Below are 19,137 nucleotides of genomic sequence, written 5' to 3' on the forward strand. Positions count from 1 at the left end.
GATGAGTTGTTCCCCGAACCACCCCCGAGAAACCATAATTAGCTTTTCCATCAGGCATTCAGGTGTGTCTGCACGGCTCTGAGGGAGGCGGCCATTGTTTGCTGACATGTGGAGTTCCTTGTCAGCCCCCCCCCCCCCCCTCCAAACCCCAACTCTCACTTTCCCTATTCTCGGGGCAAATGGATGGTATGCGGTGTGGCTGATTGGAGGTGAGAGCCATATCGGTCGCTGGAGATTCACTAATGCAAACTCAAAACTACTGTGTATTCACTATTCACAGTCCATGCCCACACAGTAATCAGATAGCTGGCCAGCTGACAAGCAGCAGTGGAGTGGAATGTGGAGAGAGATGGATGAAAGACGAGCAAACGGCGGCCTTTGTGTTTGTGCGGCGCCCGCGAACCATTGCAGCTGTGCATCCAGCGCACATATTGTCAAAAATTGCATCTATTATTATTTCTCTCCCCATTTCAGCATGTTTAATAACCAGGTCATTTTCTTGCTGGCCATTACTTCCTCCATGCGATAACTCTGAAGGATGTGCCGCTCGGCGAAAAAGGCTTTTACCAAAGAGCACTCCTGAATTGCACCTTATTTGTCATGTGTCTTTATACTGTATAATTTCGGCTGGCGAATTAATTCTGAGCTGAGCCCCCAGTGTCAGTCAGCAGAATGGAGGGAGCTAAATGAGTGGATATTCCAGCCAAATAGAGGGGCAAGTGTCATTCCAGGTTAATTAAATCCCTGCTTTGAGTGCGCCGTGAACACAGACCTCTTTCAGGATGATAAAGACAAACTCCTTTATTTCAGCTCCGGTGTCGGCAATACAATCACAAATCTGATCAGTTTCCAAAATTTAATGGCCAGACGGCTGTGTGAAGCATTCATCCAAACACACGTGCACACCTTGCTTCCTACACGTGACATTACAGGCGAGACATTTTGACGTGACATAGTACATAAAGCACATGTGTTACCAATAACACTAATGGTGGCTGTGTTTTATTCAGGTTTTTTATTGATAGAGAGCCAGTGTGCTTGAATTAAAGCAGCTAAATGGAATCATAAAAGAAGTATTTCACTGTTAGAAATATTGTCTTTTCACAAAACTAGGCTGCAAATACAAATACTTGTGAAATTGGTGCTTCATGATAAGAGAAAACCGAAAAAAGAGATGTGGCGTTCACTTTTGCTAAAACAGAGGTGGGACCAAGTCAAAGTGGTGCTGCGTTTGAATGGCGGTATATTTACCCTGTTCTTAACAAGAGTCCAAATAAACGTTGTGGTATGCATGACCTTGTAAGTGGAAATTTTCTGGGAGCTCAGAGTTCATGACATTGTGTTTGTGACTTAACATGTCGTAAAAACGAGTTCATAAGTTCAGTTTAAATGCAGCATCAGTCTTTGCACTCAAGTCCCAAGTCAGGACTGTCAAGTCAACACTAGTCATAACACTTGTTTTACCAAATGTAATGACATTTTACACCAAATTAACAATATAGTAGATTTACAGAAATCAGTCAGAAATCATGACTGCTTTTTGTAAAATTTGTATTTATTTGTTAAAACAAGTTTATGAGGAGTTTTTATGCAAGTAAAAATAAAAAACAAAAAACATAATTGTTTGTATATTTTTTTCCAACCTCTGCCAAGTAATGAAATGTTAATTCTTCGTGGTTGTTTCCAGCCACTTGATTTGATGCTGTCCAATTGGTTCAAACAAAGTGGATCTGGGAAATAAAGTATTAACTTGCTGGGAATGCGAAGCGTTAATGTTAGGTGAAAGGCATGTAGAGCAGCACACATTAATTTACACATAGACAACTGAAACATAGAAATAAATAGACAAAGGGAATAAGGCACAGATAAAACAGTGCATTGCTGTTGGCAAACCTTAATGCTTTAAGTTCTTAGGTGCAGATGATATTTTTTGTCATGTTTCTTTGTGCTGAAAATACAGGAAACAGTATGGTGCCCCCTCCCTGTTCACAAACTCTCATATTACAGTTAAACAGCGCAATTAAATATGTCTCTGAAAACATTTTACATAAGAAATAGGTAACACAGGCACAGAATAATGGCTCATATTTTATCAGTGCTGCCTAGTTTTACCGTTTGATCTTAGTTTTTACAGCTTTCGTTTTCACTCTGCAGGAAACAGTATGGCACCCACTTCCTGTCCACAAACTCTTGTATTACGGCTTAATTGTACACTAAAACATGTAAGGTGAGATATAGGCAATATGGTAACATCATCTTGGTTTATATTTTAACAGCGCTGCTTAGTTTCACTGTTTGATCTTAGTTTTTTCAGCCTCAGTTTAACAACACAAAAAACACAACAGCGCCTGTTACTGTTCACAAACTCTCATATTACAGCTAAACAGTGCACTAAAATATGTTTCTGGAAAAATTTTAGGTAAGAACTTGGCAACACAGGTACAGAATCTTGGTTTATATTTGACCAGCACTGCTTTGTTTTACCATAGTCTTTTATTTTAAGTCTTTTATTACAACCAAACAGTGCACTAAAATATGTTTCTGAAGACACCGTAGTTTAGAAATAGGTGTTAAAATAATTGAATGTGGGTCTGTATTTGATCAGCACTGCCAATTTTCATTCACTGCTGGTAAAAAACTGCCAATGCTGATCAAATGTAAAGTATCCATTTAATTTCATGATTTCTATCTTTCCTTCTCCTCCTGTTACAAGTCAAATTGTCTTCCTCGAGAAGTCTATCACCATGTTTGAGCAGGGATTGTGAAGGTAGCATGAGGACAAGTTTTAAGAAAAGTAACTGATCAAAGGAGGCTTTGCCTCCTTTCTTACCTAAACCGTTGTGTATCTCTCACTGTGGCTACAGTTTATCTCCCCCAGCATGAAACATGTGCCTTTATACAACGCTTTGTGCCAAATAGATGTTTACTGTGCCTCACAGCCTGCAGCCTCGATGAAATGCTCTGTTAATGCTAAGGCGACATTATGGAAGCCGGCTCCCTCTATAATCATAATGTACCACGCTATGATGTCTGTGTCTTATTATTTGGATCTCTCAGCGTTCCCTTTTTAGTGGAATTCTCGATAGGAGATTAACAAAGCTGCACTGTTGGTTATCCCTCCTAAGGCCGTAGAATAAGTTGTTAGTCTCCCGCTGGTTTTCACTCTCAGCATCCCCTCATGGTGCCTCATTAAGACTCTGAGAAACAGGCGCCCCCCGACCCAACGCTACAGTAAGGCCAGGCCCAACATGGTGCTACTACACCACATTATACAACTCGCTGTGCGGCGCGGCCTTCAACAGCACACTGCTTCGCTCCGAGCATGTTTTCTCCGATTGCGTTTTCGTCCCTGTTTTTCTTCTTTTCTTTGCAGCGTGGAATACAAGGCGTGTTGGTGGGGGTATTTTTCTTCCAGAGAGAGAGGCGGGTGTTGGGATTTGGGGATAAGCAGTTGTTTTCTCATTGAGCGACATTTGAAGGTCAACTCCTCGCCGAGTAGGGCACTTTGTGAGAAGCCAAAGAATTTTATTTCAGTATGAATAATGCATTGGCAGTCTCTGTTTTCAGCCCACATCTTTTTTAGACGCTTATTAATCTCATTCAGCTTCCCTTCATTGAAGTTCTGGCGCCGCAGTGTAAATTTACAGAAGTCAAACACAGCTAAACACGTGTCTTTTCTCATAATAGTCCTAGTTTTTGATCTCATTTATAGTTGCATTCAGTGCACGAGCATGCTGCAAATTCCTGGTTACAGTTAGAACAAAAGACAGGGATACTCAACTTGCTTTGCTTGGGGGCCACTTTTGCAAAATGACGGGAGGTCAGGGGCCATTGGCAGCAGATCCAATCATGTTTCTAGAATTTAAGGACATTTCTCAGAATTTTGGACTTTTCCAAAATTTTGGGACTTTTAAAGAAGTTGAGGACATTTCCAGGATTTAAGAATATTTGGGTAAATTTTAGGACGTTTCCAGGATTTTAGAATGTTGCCAGGGTTTTAGGACATTTTCAGAATTTATGACATTTCTGGGACATTTCTCATATTTGAGGATGTTTCTAGGATTTAACGACATTTTTAGGGTTGAAAGATGCTTCTAAAATTATAGGACATTTCTAGGATTTTAGGACACTTCTAAGATTTAAGGATGATCCTTTGATTTTAGGATGTTTCTCAAACTTCAGGAAATATTTAGGTTTTCAGAACATCAATACGGTTTAATATTGTCTGAAGGATTGTAGGACATTTGGGGCTTAGTTAGTTAAGTTAGTTAAGACATCTTTTTCGGGGGTGCGGGGATCCTCCACTGGCATTTTTTTTAAATAAACAAGCTCTATTTTGATGCTTTTTTAAAACTCTTTGGCACCTTATGTGTACCTATCAGGGGCCAGATTTGTCCCACGGGCCGTAAGTTGAGTATCACTGACATTAGAGCTAATTATTTCCTTTTTACATGCACCCTTTCTGCACATATCCACATTTCTATATACTGTATATATACATCTCATTATGCCTTTGCTGAAATGTTTGGTCAAATCTGTCACTTTCTCTCTATCATACAATGATTGTTTCTAGCAATATTGTTTTCTGCAATCTGCACTTTCCAACACTTTGTTCTGTTTCTTGTTGTCATGCTATTGTTGCTCATGTATGTTCGCAAAGCGAAGCAATTCTAAACCCACATGTGGCGTTGTCTGTTTCTTTTTCTTGTTCTACAGAGATGTTGAAGGAGTTGAACCAACAGCGCAGAGCGAAAGAGTTTACAGACCTGAAAATTATTGTTGAAGGCAAAGAGTTTGAAGTCCACCAAAATGTTCTAGCTTCCTGCAGCTTGTATTTCAAGGACCTGGTGAAAAGGTTTGCCTTCGCTTTCCCTCCCACCAGCTGTTGATCCAATCTGTTCTTTTCATAGGGCGCATTTGTGTCGCTATTTTTTTTTCCCTTCCCCTCTCTCTCTTGCAGGTGTGTGAAGACTTTGGTTCCTAACACAGGGCCAGCAGCCATTCCTTCCTCTTCCCGCTCAAATGAATGTATCTGAAACTGGAGAGAAAAAAAAAACAAAACACACAAAAGGTCAACCCTCGTCATTACCTTTCCTCCCCATGTAGGGCAATTTAACCACATTTCCATTTTAATGAGCAGTGAAAATGTTCCATGACTGGGGATGTTTTAAAAATTCACCAAAGGGGCCAAAACAAAAGAATCACACATGCTACACATTGGGTGGTAATTCGCCAAAGCCACGCTGTCTTCTGTGGGATTTTTGTCTCCCGAGCTACCATATTTTTCTGTTGCTAATTCTTGACTTTTTTTTTTTTAAGTGCAAAAAAACAGGCTATTCATATGCTAATAAATCTTGGTTAGTGTAATAAAAAAGACATTTCAGAGTCATAAACAAAGGACAAAACAAAAGCACATCTAAGACAGCTTACTGAACCACCACTTTCACAGGTTAACACCACCCTTCACTAATGTATTCATTTGATGTGGATCTAAGTATTCCCCGACGATTCTGCCCTTCATACTCCATATTTTTTTCTTTTTCTCGGGCTGTTTTGTTTCCGTGGGTGCCTGTCTGCATACTAGTGTGTGTGTGTGTTTGTGTGTGTGTGTGTGTGTGTGTGTGTGTGTGTGTGTGTGTGTGTGTGTCAGCTGCAGACCTTTTTAGTTTCTCTAGATATGTGTGTGCTTAAGTCTGATAGCGCAAGTATGTCTTTTTTTTTTTTTGATCTGCCTTGTTTCCCGGGAAGGGAATACCAAAAATTCCCTAATGTCCTCATCCTTACTTCAAATCCTTGCAGGTGTTTTCGGCTTGATTGAGAGTCCCCTGGACCCAAAGTTGTTTTTGCCGCCTTGGTGTTGTTTGTGTGTGTGTGTGTGTGTGTGTGTGTGTGTGTGTGTGTGTGTGTGTGTGTGTGTGTTTGTTCTCGCTTGCATGGCTAAGGATAAAGTGGCAAAGACAAAGACAGAAAGAAGCCTGAAAAAAATGCCCTTAGGGAAGTTTGCCACTTTGCCCCGCAGCCACGCCGCCGCCGCCGCCGAGAGCTCATCAGAGAGCCGAGAGCTGCTTATCAGCCGCCGCGGCCTCCTCACTCGCCACCGATACACTTGTTCCTCCTGAATGGGAGTGGAGTGAGGAAAGAGGTAGAAAAAGCCACACTGTGTCTGTTCCAGGGCCACTCATCTCCGTGACAGCTACACTCGTACACACCCCATGAATAAAAAAGAGAGACCGAGTCTTCCTTTAACCTTGACAATAGCAGAGAAGCTTCCTGAGAGACTGGAGCGACTTTGGAGCGAACTGAAGCCCCCATGCTGGTCAACCTGTCTGTCAGATTGTCTCGTCTGCGCCTCTTATCCGGGACGATCATTCAAAGACGAGGGCCCCTAAAAAGACAGCGGAGCTCCCAGAGGAGCGGGGCTGAATTTCATCTGCCGGCTGCCGCCTGATTTTTCTTGTTTAATTTGACAGTTTAATAGAGCAAATTCTCATTAATCGGTTAATTAATTGTAAAACCAGTTTGATATATTGTCATAAAGCTGTCGCTTTTTCACGAGAATACGTCTAAAAGAGAAATCTCCACACTAGAGAATATCTAATGAATTTGTTATACTAATTGTTAATTTCGTAAGACGTCTTTGGTGTGATGTAATGAAGTCAGCATTATGCTAACGCGACACCGGTGTTGATTCTACGAGGCGTGTGGCACCTTATGGAAATGAGAGCTGCGTGACAAGACGGCAGTGACAAGTTGAAAAGAGAAAGGAGCAAAAACAAAAGTTAGATCGCACAGAAAGTACAGCGGTGGCGTCATTAGACCTGTGCATCTGAGGCCTTACCCCAATGTTTTATTGATAGCCTAAATCTAAACACATATATAGTTTCAAAAATAAGAGAAGGGTTATCAGAGGGGGGCGGGTTCCCAAAAAACCAAATATTTTTCCTTGAGGCTCCCTGCGTGAAGCGTTCATCACACATGATTTGTTCAAGGACCGTCACAAATTTGAAAATCCAACAATAATTGCTATTTTTACCATTTCTGGCTATGATAAATGGTGTGATTTTGGTGATTTGAAAGTCCTTTTTTCTTAAAAAAAAAAAACCCAAAACACAGAACTTTTAAAAGAGAAAAACAAAATCACCAAAATTTGTTTTAAAAAAAAAACATTGAAAAATTACAAAAAATTATCAAAAATATTGCAGGGAAAAAAATAAATAAAAACAAATTTAAAAAGAAAAAATAATCACCAAAAATTTTAAAAGAAAAGAAAAAAATATCTGTGCATGTTTTCTTTAAAAATCGGCTAGAAAATAAATACAACATTGGATGCCCCTCCCTGAAGCCAAAATAACAACATTGGTCCCTCCCCATTGCTTAAAAAAATATTTGACATGCCTCCCCCTTTTTGCACCACCCCCTCCCCTCTCATAAAAAAAGGAACAGTCCCTAACAATGATTAAAAAAAGCTTTAGATCTTATAATCTGTCTAACCTTGTACTTGACCAAATGTACTTAGTTTTAAACAAAAATACAGACTATTTGAACTCATGTCAATAAATGTTTAATGAGAGCCGAAGTGTTTCTACTCTGCAGTGATAACTAACAACCACTAATATTTTTAACATCATAATTCATGATTGAAGTAAAAACAAAAAGTTAATCAAAAGTAGGATGACCCCCCTACAGAGGTCCGGCCCCCCGATGTCCTTAAATCCTAGAGACGCCCCTGTAGCGCAGTAAAAATCCTTTGTACTCGCTGCTTTGAGGCATTTGTAAGCTCGGTCAGAGAGGAGCAAAGAGTTTGTCATTGAGTTACGGCCTCCCGTGTGCAGCTCAGGTCACTCTCTCGCTGCAGCTGGAATTGTGCTGAGGCTTCACGTGGCCCGCTACTGTCCACGTCTTTTACGAGGTCAAATAAAAGAGAGCGAGAGACTTCATATGCGCTCCCGCCCACCATTTCCTCGCCCATCTCATTCAGGAGGCTCTCACTGCCATTCAGCACCCCCCCCCCCCCCACGTCAGCTCGCTATAAACCAACCACGCCGTGCATGTGCGTGCAGTATGTGCTCGAGAAAAATGTGTGCGAATGTACTCTGCGTTTTTTTACGGCGCGCGGTGTGTCCGTGCGCGTAGGATGCAAGGACATAATTCTCGTGTGTTATCCAGGCAGGCTGCCATTAGTCTGAGGGAAAGTAGAGATGTGATACAGGAGGGTGAGGGAGTGCACGTTGCAGTTATTTTTCCCAGCCCACACACACACACACACACACACACACACAGAGAGCCAATGATTCGTTCAAGAAATTAAAGGCCTAATTGGCAAATAGCCGGAATTTAGCAGCACAAAATAAGGAGGCAATTATCGAAAATTGCTTGAAAAAAATTGTAAATGTTCTTTTCGGAGGGTTCGCCTCAGTCTCCACACTCTTTCCAAATTTTGAAAGAAAATTTTAAAACTGTGTTTATAGCAAAATCTCCCTTTTTTTTCAATGTGCTGCTCCTCTTACCGCCCTCACCTCAAGTGTTCATTCAAACTGCCATCTCACACCACGACACCTGAAGGATGTAATGCGGCGCCGAAAATGTGCGCACACGTCTGCCCTCGCCCCCCGCGCCCAAAAACCTATTACCCTACCCTTTAAAGGGCCGATGCACAGAGCAGGGAGACAGATCATCTCCGGTAATTCCATTTTACCCCTCAGGATTTTCCAATAAGTGTGCTCTGCAGGCATTTAATTTATGGCCTCTGCATCTCCAGCGCCACAGTAATGTAAAAAGCCCTGAATCTATGAGCAGCCCTGACACATGCTTTCACGCCGTGTGTTTCTCTGCCTCCCTGTCCACCCGTGAGCTCTACATGCCTGTGAGTCAGAGGGGGTTATGGGTACAGAGCCGTGTTGAACGTCGCAGCTGAGCCCTGAGTGCACCTGTTCAGCCCTCTGCTGCTGCGTTCAGCCCGAGGGGAAAGCAGGACACTAGAGTACGCCCCGCAGATTTCAATCAGCAGCGTTGTTCTGAGATTTAAAGGGTCACTTCACCCAAATTATTCCCACTTACTTTTAGTGATATCTAGTCATGCAGATAGTTTTTTGTCAAAGTTTTGAGATAATTGTGTTTATTCTGCCCATAAAGTGGAAGTGAATGCACTTTTTTGAGCTGTGCTGCTCACAATGCTGAAAAACAACCCCAGTGTTTTTTTCCTAACTTTGGGCCTCATGCAAGAATATTTTTGTATTCTCACTAAAGATCTTTTTTTTCTTTTTCTTCATTTGATTGTTCCAAATCTGATTCACAAAACTTCTAAACTGCTGTAAATTACTGTTTTTCTGTTAATTGGATTTGATTATTTTTATAATCAACATTCCTAAATTGCCATATAAGCAGTGGTGTAGTGCGAGTGGTGAAGTGGGTAAACTCCCATATATGTTTTTCAGGAGCATTTTCAGTGATAGGTGGGTGTACCCTCCACCCCTTTTTAAACTTTCTTTCCTTTTGATTTTCTCATGATTTTGAGGCTCTAATCTCAGAAATTCCTGACTTTATTTCACAAATGAACGATTTTAAAGTCTCAAAGCATATTTGACTTATTCTTCATTAATTTGTCTTTTTTCCTCACAAATTTACCACTTAAACTTTAGAAAATATCCATGTTTTTTCCCTACTTTTTCTTGTTTGCTCATTTGATTGATCCAAATCTGATTCGCAAAACTTTCCAATCTGCACAAACTGCTGTAAATTGCTGTTTTTCTGTTTATGAGATTTGATTATTGGTATGATCAACATTCTTAAATTGCTATATAAGCAGTGGTGTAGTGCGCGTTGGTGAAGTAGGTATACTTCCCTTTATATTTCAGTGGCTTTTGGGTGATGGGTGGGTACACGCTCCACTACATTACTGCACAGAAGGCTGCTCGTTGCACATCATATGACGCTGTTTCATTCACAGCTTAGTTTTTTTCTCATCCAGGGGTAAAAATAAGCATCTCAGGCTGCAGAACTTCAGCTCCTGCTGTCAGAAATCAGCAGATAACAAAAGATTAACACATTAAGCATTGTCAGAAAATTTGGAATATTTCCACTGATTCCTACAGCGAGTCATCAGAAATCATTGTCAAACCTCTCATTAAATTGTCAAGCCATGTGCAAGATGATACAGTGAACAGAATACAGATTTTATGTGTCGATTTTGGTGAATTTAGACTCCAAATTCAATTGAGTTATGTTCTTATATTTCTCTCTACTTGTGAAGAAAGACATATCCCTTCATGACTTGTATGGCAAAAACATTTTAAGTGCCAGAAAATTAGTGAATATGATAAGTGCTCTTAATCAGCTTTTATGTGCATCTTTAGAGCAGTTTGTGAGAGTGTTTCTTCTATGAGGCTCAGTGTCGCGATTATTAAAAAAATATCCTCTCAACAGTTTTAATAGGAAGTATTTCTTTAACTGAAAGTACTTTTACAGAAAACCAGGACATCAGGGCCACTTTAGCTAAAAAAAAGAATTAATTTAAGAAATAGTAATAACAATAATTAAATGAAATTAAGGAGCTGAGGTAGAGGTGTAAAATACAGAGGGGAAAAAAAACTTCACAGTTTCCAAGATTACAGTCATCAAAATCAGACATTAAAATTTAATAACACTTTAACTTTAACACAAATTTAAAAACCTTTTTTCTTTCTTCTCTTTTTTTTTATTACATTTGGGGTTTTAATCTCAGAAATTCCTGACATCAAAGAATAATTTTACTTATTTCTTGTTAATTTGTGATTTGTTTTCTTAAAATTCACCACTTAAATTTGAGAGAATATAGATGTTTTTTTCTTGTAAATTTACTATATAATAATCCATTGTTTTTTCTCATACATTTGTGGTTTTTCTCTTGCATGTTTACCACTTTATCTTTGAATAATTTCATTTTTTCCCCTCCAAATACACAACAGTAATCTCTTGAATTTCGATTTTTTTGGGGGACTGTTAACCCCCTCTTTCCGGTTCAGTTTTTTTGTCTGCCTACAATGGCCCTTATGCATCATTGTAGGAAATAGATGTTGCTAAATGTGACGCTGTGAGCAGCTCAAATACAATCAGAGATGGATTTCCCAAACATTCACTTACTGCACAGATAGATATCACTAAAGGTGGGTTATAAAATGCATTTTTAGTCCATTAAAGTGACTCTCTAATTGTAAAGCAGTGAGATCCCAGAAGTATCAAAGCAGCACTTGCAGTTGCTTCTTTTCCCATTTTTCCGTCACCCGTCCTCCAAATAAACTTCTGTTTCCAAGTTAAGTTTTCGTATCAAGAGTTCTGCCACTCCAATGTCCACGCTCAGTTTTTCCTCCCTCACGCTGATGGCCCTGTGTTCACACTTGGACGGAGGTTCGGGCTTTTAAACTCTCCACCTGTCACCCTGTCCTTTTTTTGTCCTTCAGAGCGTCTGACACAAACTGGACTCGTTCCAGCCAGATAGCCTTGAAGCCTCCCCGTATCAAACCTGCAGCTGAACTGAACGCCGTGGCCTCGATACCAAAAAGCAAACACAAGCAGAACGCCATAAAGCCGGCACATTTAGTTTGTTTATTTTTATAATTTATTTCTGATTTATGTTGTGACGGGACTTGTAAATGGAGGCCATTTTTAGCCCCAGACAGCGCCGGCTTTGCATTTGAATAAGCGTCTATCTTAACACATCCTGCTCGTGTTCGTACTTCCACAGAATAGATGGTCTTGTAAGAACAAGCTAAATGTATTCCCTGTAAAATGGGTTTTTTTTAGGTTGAAGGATGTATTAGGAAGTGTGTGCGTGTGTGTGTGTGTGTGTGTGTGTGTGTGTGTGTGTGTGTGTGTGTGTGTGTGTGTGTGTGCGCGTGCAGCTCCCCTCCTCCCTCTCCGCCTCTGCTCACCACCATTTTGACAGTCTCTGCTGATTTTAAGACTTCCTCTTGAATAAGTGGTGCATTTTTCACAAACAAATTTCTTTGCCTGAGTGTGCCCATCCTTTTTTTTCCCCCTTCTTCTTCTTCTTCCTCCTCCTCGCCCTACAGTATCTCTCCTCCTCTGTCTCTCCTGTCCTCCCTCTCTTCCCACTATTTAAATTCAAGTCTGCAATCAGACGCAGCATAAATATCCACCTCTTTTAGACGCTCCGGAAAAAAGTCATTTCCATAACATAAGTGCTCAGACAAAACAAACTGCCACTCGAGGCCGGTTCCTATTGCACTAATTGAGCAGGTTGATGAGCATGCTCTTCTTTTATTTTTAGCTCTTTTTCCCCCCTTTCCTTTTCCCTCTTTTCTCCCCCTCCTCCATCACTTTAACCCTGAACGACACTTCCCCTCTTCCCTTCTTTTCTGTCTTTACTACCTGCCCCCCACTGCAGGGCTTTGTGCGGGGAAAAAGGGCAATAACACTATGTGGCTTTTTGCTTTGCAGGAGGAAAAAGAGTAACTGCCTTTCCAGCCAATGTCCATCCAGAGACAAATGTCTTTTTATTTTATTTTTTTTGGATGTCCTTCTCCCCCCCTCTCACCTCCTGAGTGCGCTTCAAATGACGACTAATGTCTCAGTTCATACACTACAGGCTACTGATGAGTATTGCAGCGGGGACAGAGGCTCTGTTTAGGTGTGATGGTGGATTTTTTTTTTTTTTTTTTCGGGTGGCGGTGGGCGGGGATATCTCTTGATTTAAAAGAACCAAGGCACAGTCATGGAACAACCCAACCCCTCCCTCCGAAGGATGGCTGCTGGCTCCCCTGTGGAAGAACCCGTCTCGCCCTGCCTCCCCCTTTTTTCCTTTTTGCTTCCTCCTCATCGCCTCACACGCTCTCCTCTCTCATCTCCAACTCTAACCATTTTTCGTCTACCTGTCTCATCTTGTTTGTTTTGCCGTCTTGTGTCTCACTGACTGTTTGTCATGATTTCTAGTCCGACAAACTGCAAGAGAAAAAAGGGGAAAGAGGCGCGCGCACTCAGAGAAACGGAGCGTTATCAATGCCATGAGTGACACACGCAAACAGCCTCCATCCATCTTAATGTAGGCTGCTTTTCATATAGCTGCAGAGACGTAGTAGCGTGGCCACGCGTCCTGCAGCACTTTGATTCCATTTATTTCGCCCTTGAGTGGATTATTGTTCCACATGGGACATTAAACATGGGTGGCGAGGTGTTATTTAACGCTCCCCGGGGGGATCCTGCATGTGGACTAATCTCTGCCATTTGATCCCGGTGACGTCTCCTCGCACATCTCAGGCTCGGAGTTACGGAGGGAGATCATATTCTGTTTAATTTGCTCACACAAGCACTCCTGACACTCCTGTCACCACGCCAGGAGTGGACACTCTGCACATTTTTACCCAGCATACCTCACATGTCCCCGTATGAACTGTCACTTTCTTTCTCTCTGTCTTCTGTCCTCATCCCATGTATGCATGTCCACCCCGAAAAACTATGCATACATGAAAACACACTGTACGCATGCCTGTTGAAACAAAGCAATAACTTTTGTTTGCCTAATCTTCGTTCAGAGAGGACGTTTTGTTTCAGATGCAGCCATTTAGTTGCAAATAGCCTCGTAGAAAAGTAGAAAGTTCCTGTCCCTTTTTTCACTTTACGTTGTTATTGTGTAATGATTATTTTCTCCCCACTCTCGTACTGGCCCAGGTGTGTTATGGGTGTTGTGTTGTAGCATATCTGTGTCCCTGTCCTCCTTTTTTCTTCTTTTTTTTTTTGTTAATATTTTTTCATTTTTTTATCCCCTAACTCGCTTCTCTCTGCCATGATTGGTTGATCAGGTCATCGGGGGAGACGAGGAGCAGCGAGACGCTGGAGCTGACCATGAGCAACATCAGTGCCGACGTGCTGGAGCAGCTGCTCGAGTTCGTGTACACGGGGTCGCTGGTCATCGACTCGGCCAACGCCAAGACGCTGCTGGAGGCCGCCAACAAATTCCAGTTCAACACATTCTGTAAAGTCTGTGTCTCCTTCCTAGGTAAGAAAACACGAGGGGTTCCTGTGTGTGTGTGTGTGTGAGTGTGTGTTTATTTGATTGTGTGTGTGTGTGTGTGTGTGTGTGTGTGTGTGTATGTGTGTGTACAACAAAAGCACTTTGCTATATTTTTGAGTTTTTTTGTTTTCCAAATTTGTGATTTTAATGTCAGAAATTCCTGATTTCGCATCCGATTTTATGACTTTTTATGTTTTTTGTGTCACACATTTGTGTAAATCAACAACTTCAACCTCAGAGAATATCCTTTTTTTTCTATTATATTTCTGATTTTTTTTTTGTCAGAAATTTCTGGCTTTTCCAAATGTATGAATATATAGAATGTTTTTTTTTAAATGTAAATTAGTCATTATTTTTCTTGTAATTTTACAACCTTTAAATCAGTAATATAGATTAGGTTTTTTTTCCATAAATATGTGACTTAATCTAAGAAATACTTTTCCTCCCAAATTTGGCACTTCATTGGAGAGTATATGTTTTTTGATGCAAATTTGTTGCTCTCTCTCTCACAAATTTACAGCTTTAACCAAACAATAGTTAAAACTGAAAAGTGTAAATACCGTCATGTGATTCCCATTCAAGACAATCTGGTAAGAACTGCTTCATCTTTTCAATATGGGCTTCAAAACTGTTTTGAAATGCAAAATGATGGAATTGTAGAAATAAAAAATGTGATTTATCAACATTACATGTTGAAGTCAGAAATGAATCACGATTTTTAAATTGAATCTTTGACAGACTGAGCTATATGCTCATATCAGCGAGTGTGCAAGTCTGTTACATCAGATACATACAAGCTTTCCTGCTGCAGCTTCTGCAGCCTCGTGTATTTTCATCCACTGTCATGCTTCATCACTATGCACAACCTCACTGAACGTCTCCTGTAAAGAAGCTAAATCCTCGCTGACTCGTTTTTGTCGTGTTTCCAAAGCCGGCAACCGTGCGAGAATTGCGCCTCAGTCGGGCACGCTGCCTCTGATGTCGTCCCAGTGGGCAAGACCAAGCACAGGGGCAGATTTATAAAAAGGTCAGGGAACAATTGTCACTTAAATGTCAAATCCTCTGGCCTGAACCATGAGAAAAATAGCAAAACAGATTGATACTTCGACAAGATATGGAAAGTGGAGCAAAGGAGAGGGAGGGGCTTCCAGGAGCTCGGGGGGGGGGGGGGTCACATGAAACGCAAAATGGCATGTTCCAGATTTTAGTGGGTAACCAACCAAAAAGCTGCAAATGTCAGTCTTTGCATTCCATTTAATAAATTGTTTTGGGTATCGGTAACACAAGGGAAGTGCATGTTAGCAAAAAGGTCAGCGGCAGGAAAGGAGTGAAAAGAAAGTAAAAAGAGAACCAGCAGCCCACGTTATTGATTTGTTTTTCTCGATTTGGAAAAAGAAAAAAAACAACAAACAGGGAAGCCATTTGTAGACTTCATTGCCAGAGAGACGTCAATCCATTCTCCCCCCGACAAGATTCATGACATTTCAGCACATTAGAGGGGGGAGAAATGCAGGCGCAAGCGTGTGTCCTTGAGCAAAGAGAAATTGATACTGTGTCAGATATTATTGAAGTTTGTAACAAATACGCCGAGGAGAAATAGCATCTCCTCGACCTACTTATACCACTCTGACTTTTGTTCACACAACTTCAGATTCCAGCAAATGAAAACTTACCTGCTCATCGTTCGCCAGCCGCTCCGCCAGAAATCAGAACCGTTGTGTCATCCGAAGATTCAAAGTGAATTAGTGACATGCAAAGTCTGCAGATGACTGAATACATGTCCTCAAATGGGATTTTTTAAACATTTTTCGAGAGATTACTCAAATTAAAACATATTCTAAATACTTTTGTGTCTTTTGTACTTCAAAATTGTTTTGCTGAGCCTCTTAAAATTCCAAACCAAACTAAACAGTGTCCTGGCTGCGTCTCCTCTGTCATTGTCGTGTTGCAGGTGCACTGCACACTTACAAAAATGTCTTTGTGGTAAATGATGTATGAATTTTACACCGTGTCCTAACAGCAAGTGAGCGTCACCCTCTGTGCACACTGAATTTGTCAGAAAGGCACCTCTGTTTCGTCATGTAAACCATCAATGTAAGCCCCTTTTACACAGCCTCTTCAAGGTGGGATTTTCATGCCATATGCTGCCTCGCTGTTCTGTATAAAAGGTACAAGAGCAAAATGGGGGAACAGAGTTGTCTCACCTTTAAGGCGGCAACTGAGGTAGAAACAGCACCTGAAACGTATGTATAAAGTGGACAGCAGGCAGGTCGGGATCATGGATAGGACAGGTGTGACATTTTGACCCACTGTGGGAGTTTAAAAGAGCAAATAACTCAAAGAAGAAAAGCAGCTGAAAAGTCCACAAATTGGGAAAACGGTAGGTGGGTTTCCATTACAGATATGTGCAGAACTAATGCAATACTTTTGAAATGTCGATAAAACTAATTAAACTAAATAATTGCGAAGATGGCTGCATTTCCACTGAGTGATGTCACGTGACTTCTCTTCTGGCGATAACATTATAAGAAGCTTGGTAATGGATGTTCAAAACATTAGCAGCCTTATTTCTGTTGCAGCCATCGCACTAACCGTCATTATTTCCAATCAAAGGCCACATAGGCGAGTTATGGAGCCATGATGGAAAGGTGAGCCCCTTATACATGGGAGCAGTCACGTATGAGGATTTCGGGGAGCTGATAGTCCACGATTTCACAGAGGAATTGTGGATTCAAAACTTCCTCATGATCCGCTCAACTTTCTCAGAGTTACGTGATGCAATAACAGCTCTTGTGGCTCCTGCTGCATCATGAGGGAGCCAGTTCCTACTGACAAGCACATAGCCATAGCATCATGTGACCTAGAAAGGCCAAAAAAGTGTTTTCATTGTTGTTTTGCAAAATATGGCTTTTTCAAGTCACCTAAAATACCACCTCATGCCAGCATAAAAAACTTTTTTTGTGATAAATGGAATTTCTTTTTTGAAAATTGATGTTTTCCATTAGGCGTATTTTAGATTTTATATTTGCAGTTTGACATGTTAAACCCCTTCTATTGTTTACAAAGTGCTGCCAACACATTTGTTTTATTACACACCGTCTGCACTTTGGCCCGGCGTCGACTTATTGCTGCAGAGGACTAACACGGTCATGCAGCTTTATATGTCCATAATGCAAACAAACTAGCTACGTATTAGCTGTACACTCGACTGCAGACTTAACCACCTGAAACATGGGCCAGTACGGTCTGTTGTTCTATCTTTGTACTTTTCAAACAGAAAACACACATTCAAACACACAATCATAATATTTACTGGAAATGACATACAAGATACACTGATCCGCCACAACATGAAAACCCCTGACAGGTGAAGTGAATAACATCGATCATCATTTTGTTGCAATTCGATTTTTCGCTGGGTAACCTTTGGTCCTGGCATCCATGTGAATGCCACTTGACACACACCTCCCACCCAAACAAGATTACAGACCAAGTAATCCCCCTCATGGCAGCGGAGCTCCTCGGTGACAGTGGTCCTCCCAGCAGGACATTGCACCCTGCTACACCGTTAAAAATGCTCAGGAACGGCCCGAGAAATGTGACAAAGAGCTCAAAGTGTCAACTTGACCTCCACATCCCTGAGATCCTAATCGATTCAGCATCTGTGGGACGTGGCTGTACCCCAGAGGTCCTGTGCCTTGCCAGGTTAGAGGCCCCACTGTGGATCACACTAACCTGTCGTGGCATGCGCAGGACCTCTGGATGATGTCCTGTGGTGTCTTGCACTCAGGCGTTACAGGCGGATCCTTTGAATCCTGTGGATTGTGAGGTGAGGTACTGGCACATCCCACAGATGCTCAGTCAGATTAGGATTTGGAGAATTTAGAGGCCAGGGTGACATCTTGAGCTCTTTGTCATGTTCCTGGCGTCATTCCTGAGCAGTTTTTACAGTGTTGCCTGGTGCATTGTGCTGATTGGTGTAGATAACAGTGAGGAGGTTATTAATGGAGATGATTTTTTACCAGCAGTTTTGAGCTCTGATAACCTCCTTCCAGCCAGCTGCCACCTTATTTAGGTTTTTGTAGTTAAATTAAAACTCCTCATTTCAAGATAGGTCCACGTCCATTGGTGAGCTTTCAAAGCAAGCATCAGGAATAATAAGTAACTGGGTGTCTGACAAAAGTTCAAAACGGCAACAATGCATCACTTGCAGACAGTTGAACTTACCAATAAAAGCAAAACAAACAAACTTGCATTGCATTCAGTAAGGACACTGTGTGTAACAAAAACAAATAACTTAATCCCTTCAACTAACTGGGGTTAGTATCGTTTGGGTTTTTTTTCTCGATACTGGTGATAACGTTATACTTTTAAAACAGTGCTGGTACCTAAATGGTGCCTGAACTTTTTTTTCCAGTTGAAAAGGCAAATTTAAACATGAAATTGATGCAATATTCTTAACAGTTTAGAGAATACTTGAATACAAAATTAGATAAACACAAATTCACCTTATAAATAAAACTGAACCCAACTACAATAATTTAACACTAAATACCATTAACAGTAATACTAACAGCAAAATAAATTTTAATTTGGGATCTTTAATTGTCTACCTTACTCAGGAAAGACTCAGCAGACAGACTGTAAGACTGTAACTACAATGCTGGTCCACCTTAACAGACCACCTTAAGGATCTGCGGAGGTTAACTTAGCTTAGTTTACTTCAGTGCTAACTCCTTTCACTGTTCACACGCTGCACTGCGACCAAACATCATACTCTCTGCGCTGCTCACCGCAGCCTCACTATCACCATCACAGACACACACTCACTCGTTCCATCTTCCTCACTCGTGCTCGCTCTCCATTTCGCCTCTCACAAAGCCTTGCACCAAAATGAAGCACAAAAATCTGGGTTACGATTCGGCCCAGTTGGTACTAGTTGTATAGGAACCGGTACCGTGTTGGCACCAGGTTTTAGTAACTAACCATATAAGTAATCTATTTTTAATGACACTAACTGTATTCAGAATGCCACCAATTTAAAATATACCTGAACACAGTTAAACGTAAAGTTTAATGTAGTTAAAATAAGTTGACACTTTTACTCTGTTAATCCCCAAACCCCGGTGCCA

At 41.2% G+C, this 19,137-nt stretch overlaps 1 protein-coding gene across 3 annotated transcripts in view; it reads left to right on the forward strand.

Moving 5' to 3' along the window:
- LOC121955786 (kelch-like protein 29) overlaps nt 1–19,137 on the forward strand; it is a 378,430-nt gene that overhangs the window by 230,955 nt on the left and 128,338 nt on the right. For all 3 annotated transcript variants that reach the window (XM_042503866.1, XM_042503868.1, XM_042503869.1), the window contains 2 exons: nt 4,717–4,855; nt 13,794–13,990. In XM_042503866.1, coding sequence (XP_042359800.1) covers nt 4,717–4,855; nt 13,794–13,990 — 336 coding nt within the window. The remainder of the gene's footprint in view (nt 1–4,716; nt 4,856–13,793; nt 13,991–19,137) is intronic.

This window comes from Plectropomus leopardus, chromosome 16 (assembly GCF_008729295.1).
Source record: "Plectropomus leopardus isolate mb chromosome 16, YSFRI_Pleo_2.0, whole genome shotgun sequence".
Taxonomy (NCBI): Eukaryota; Metazoa; Chordata; class Actinopteri; order Perciformes; family Serranidae; genus Plectropomus; species Plectropomus leopardus.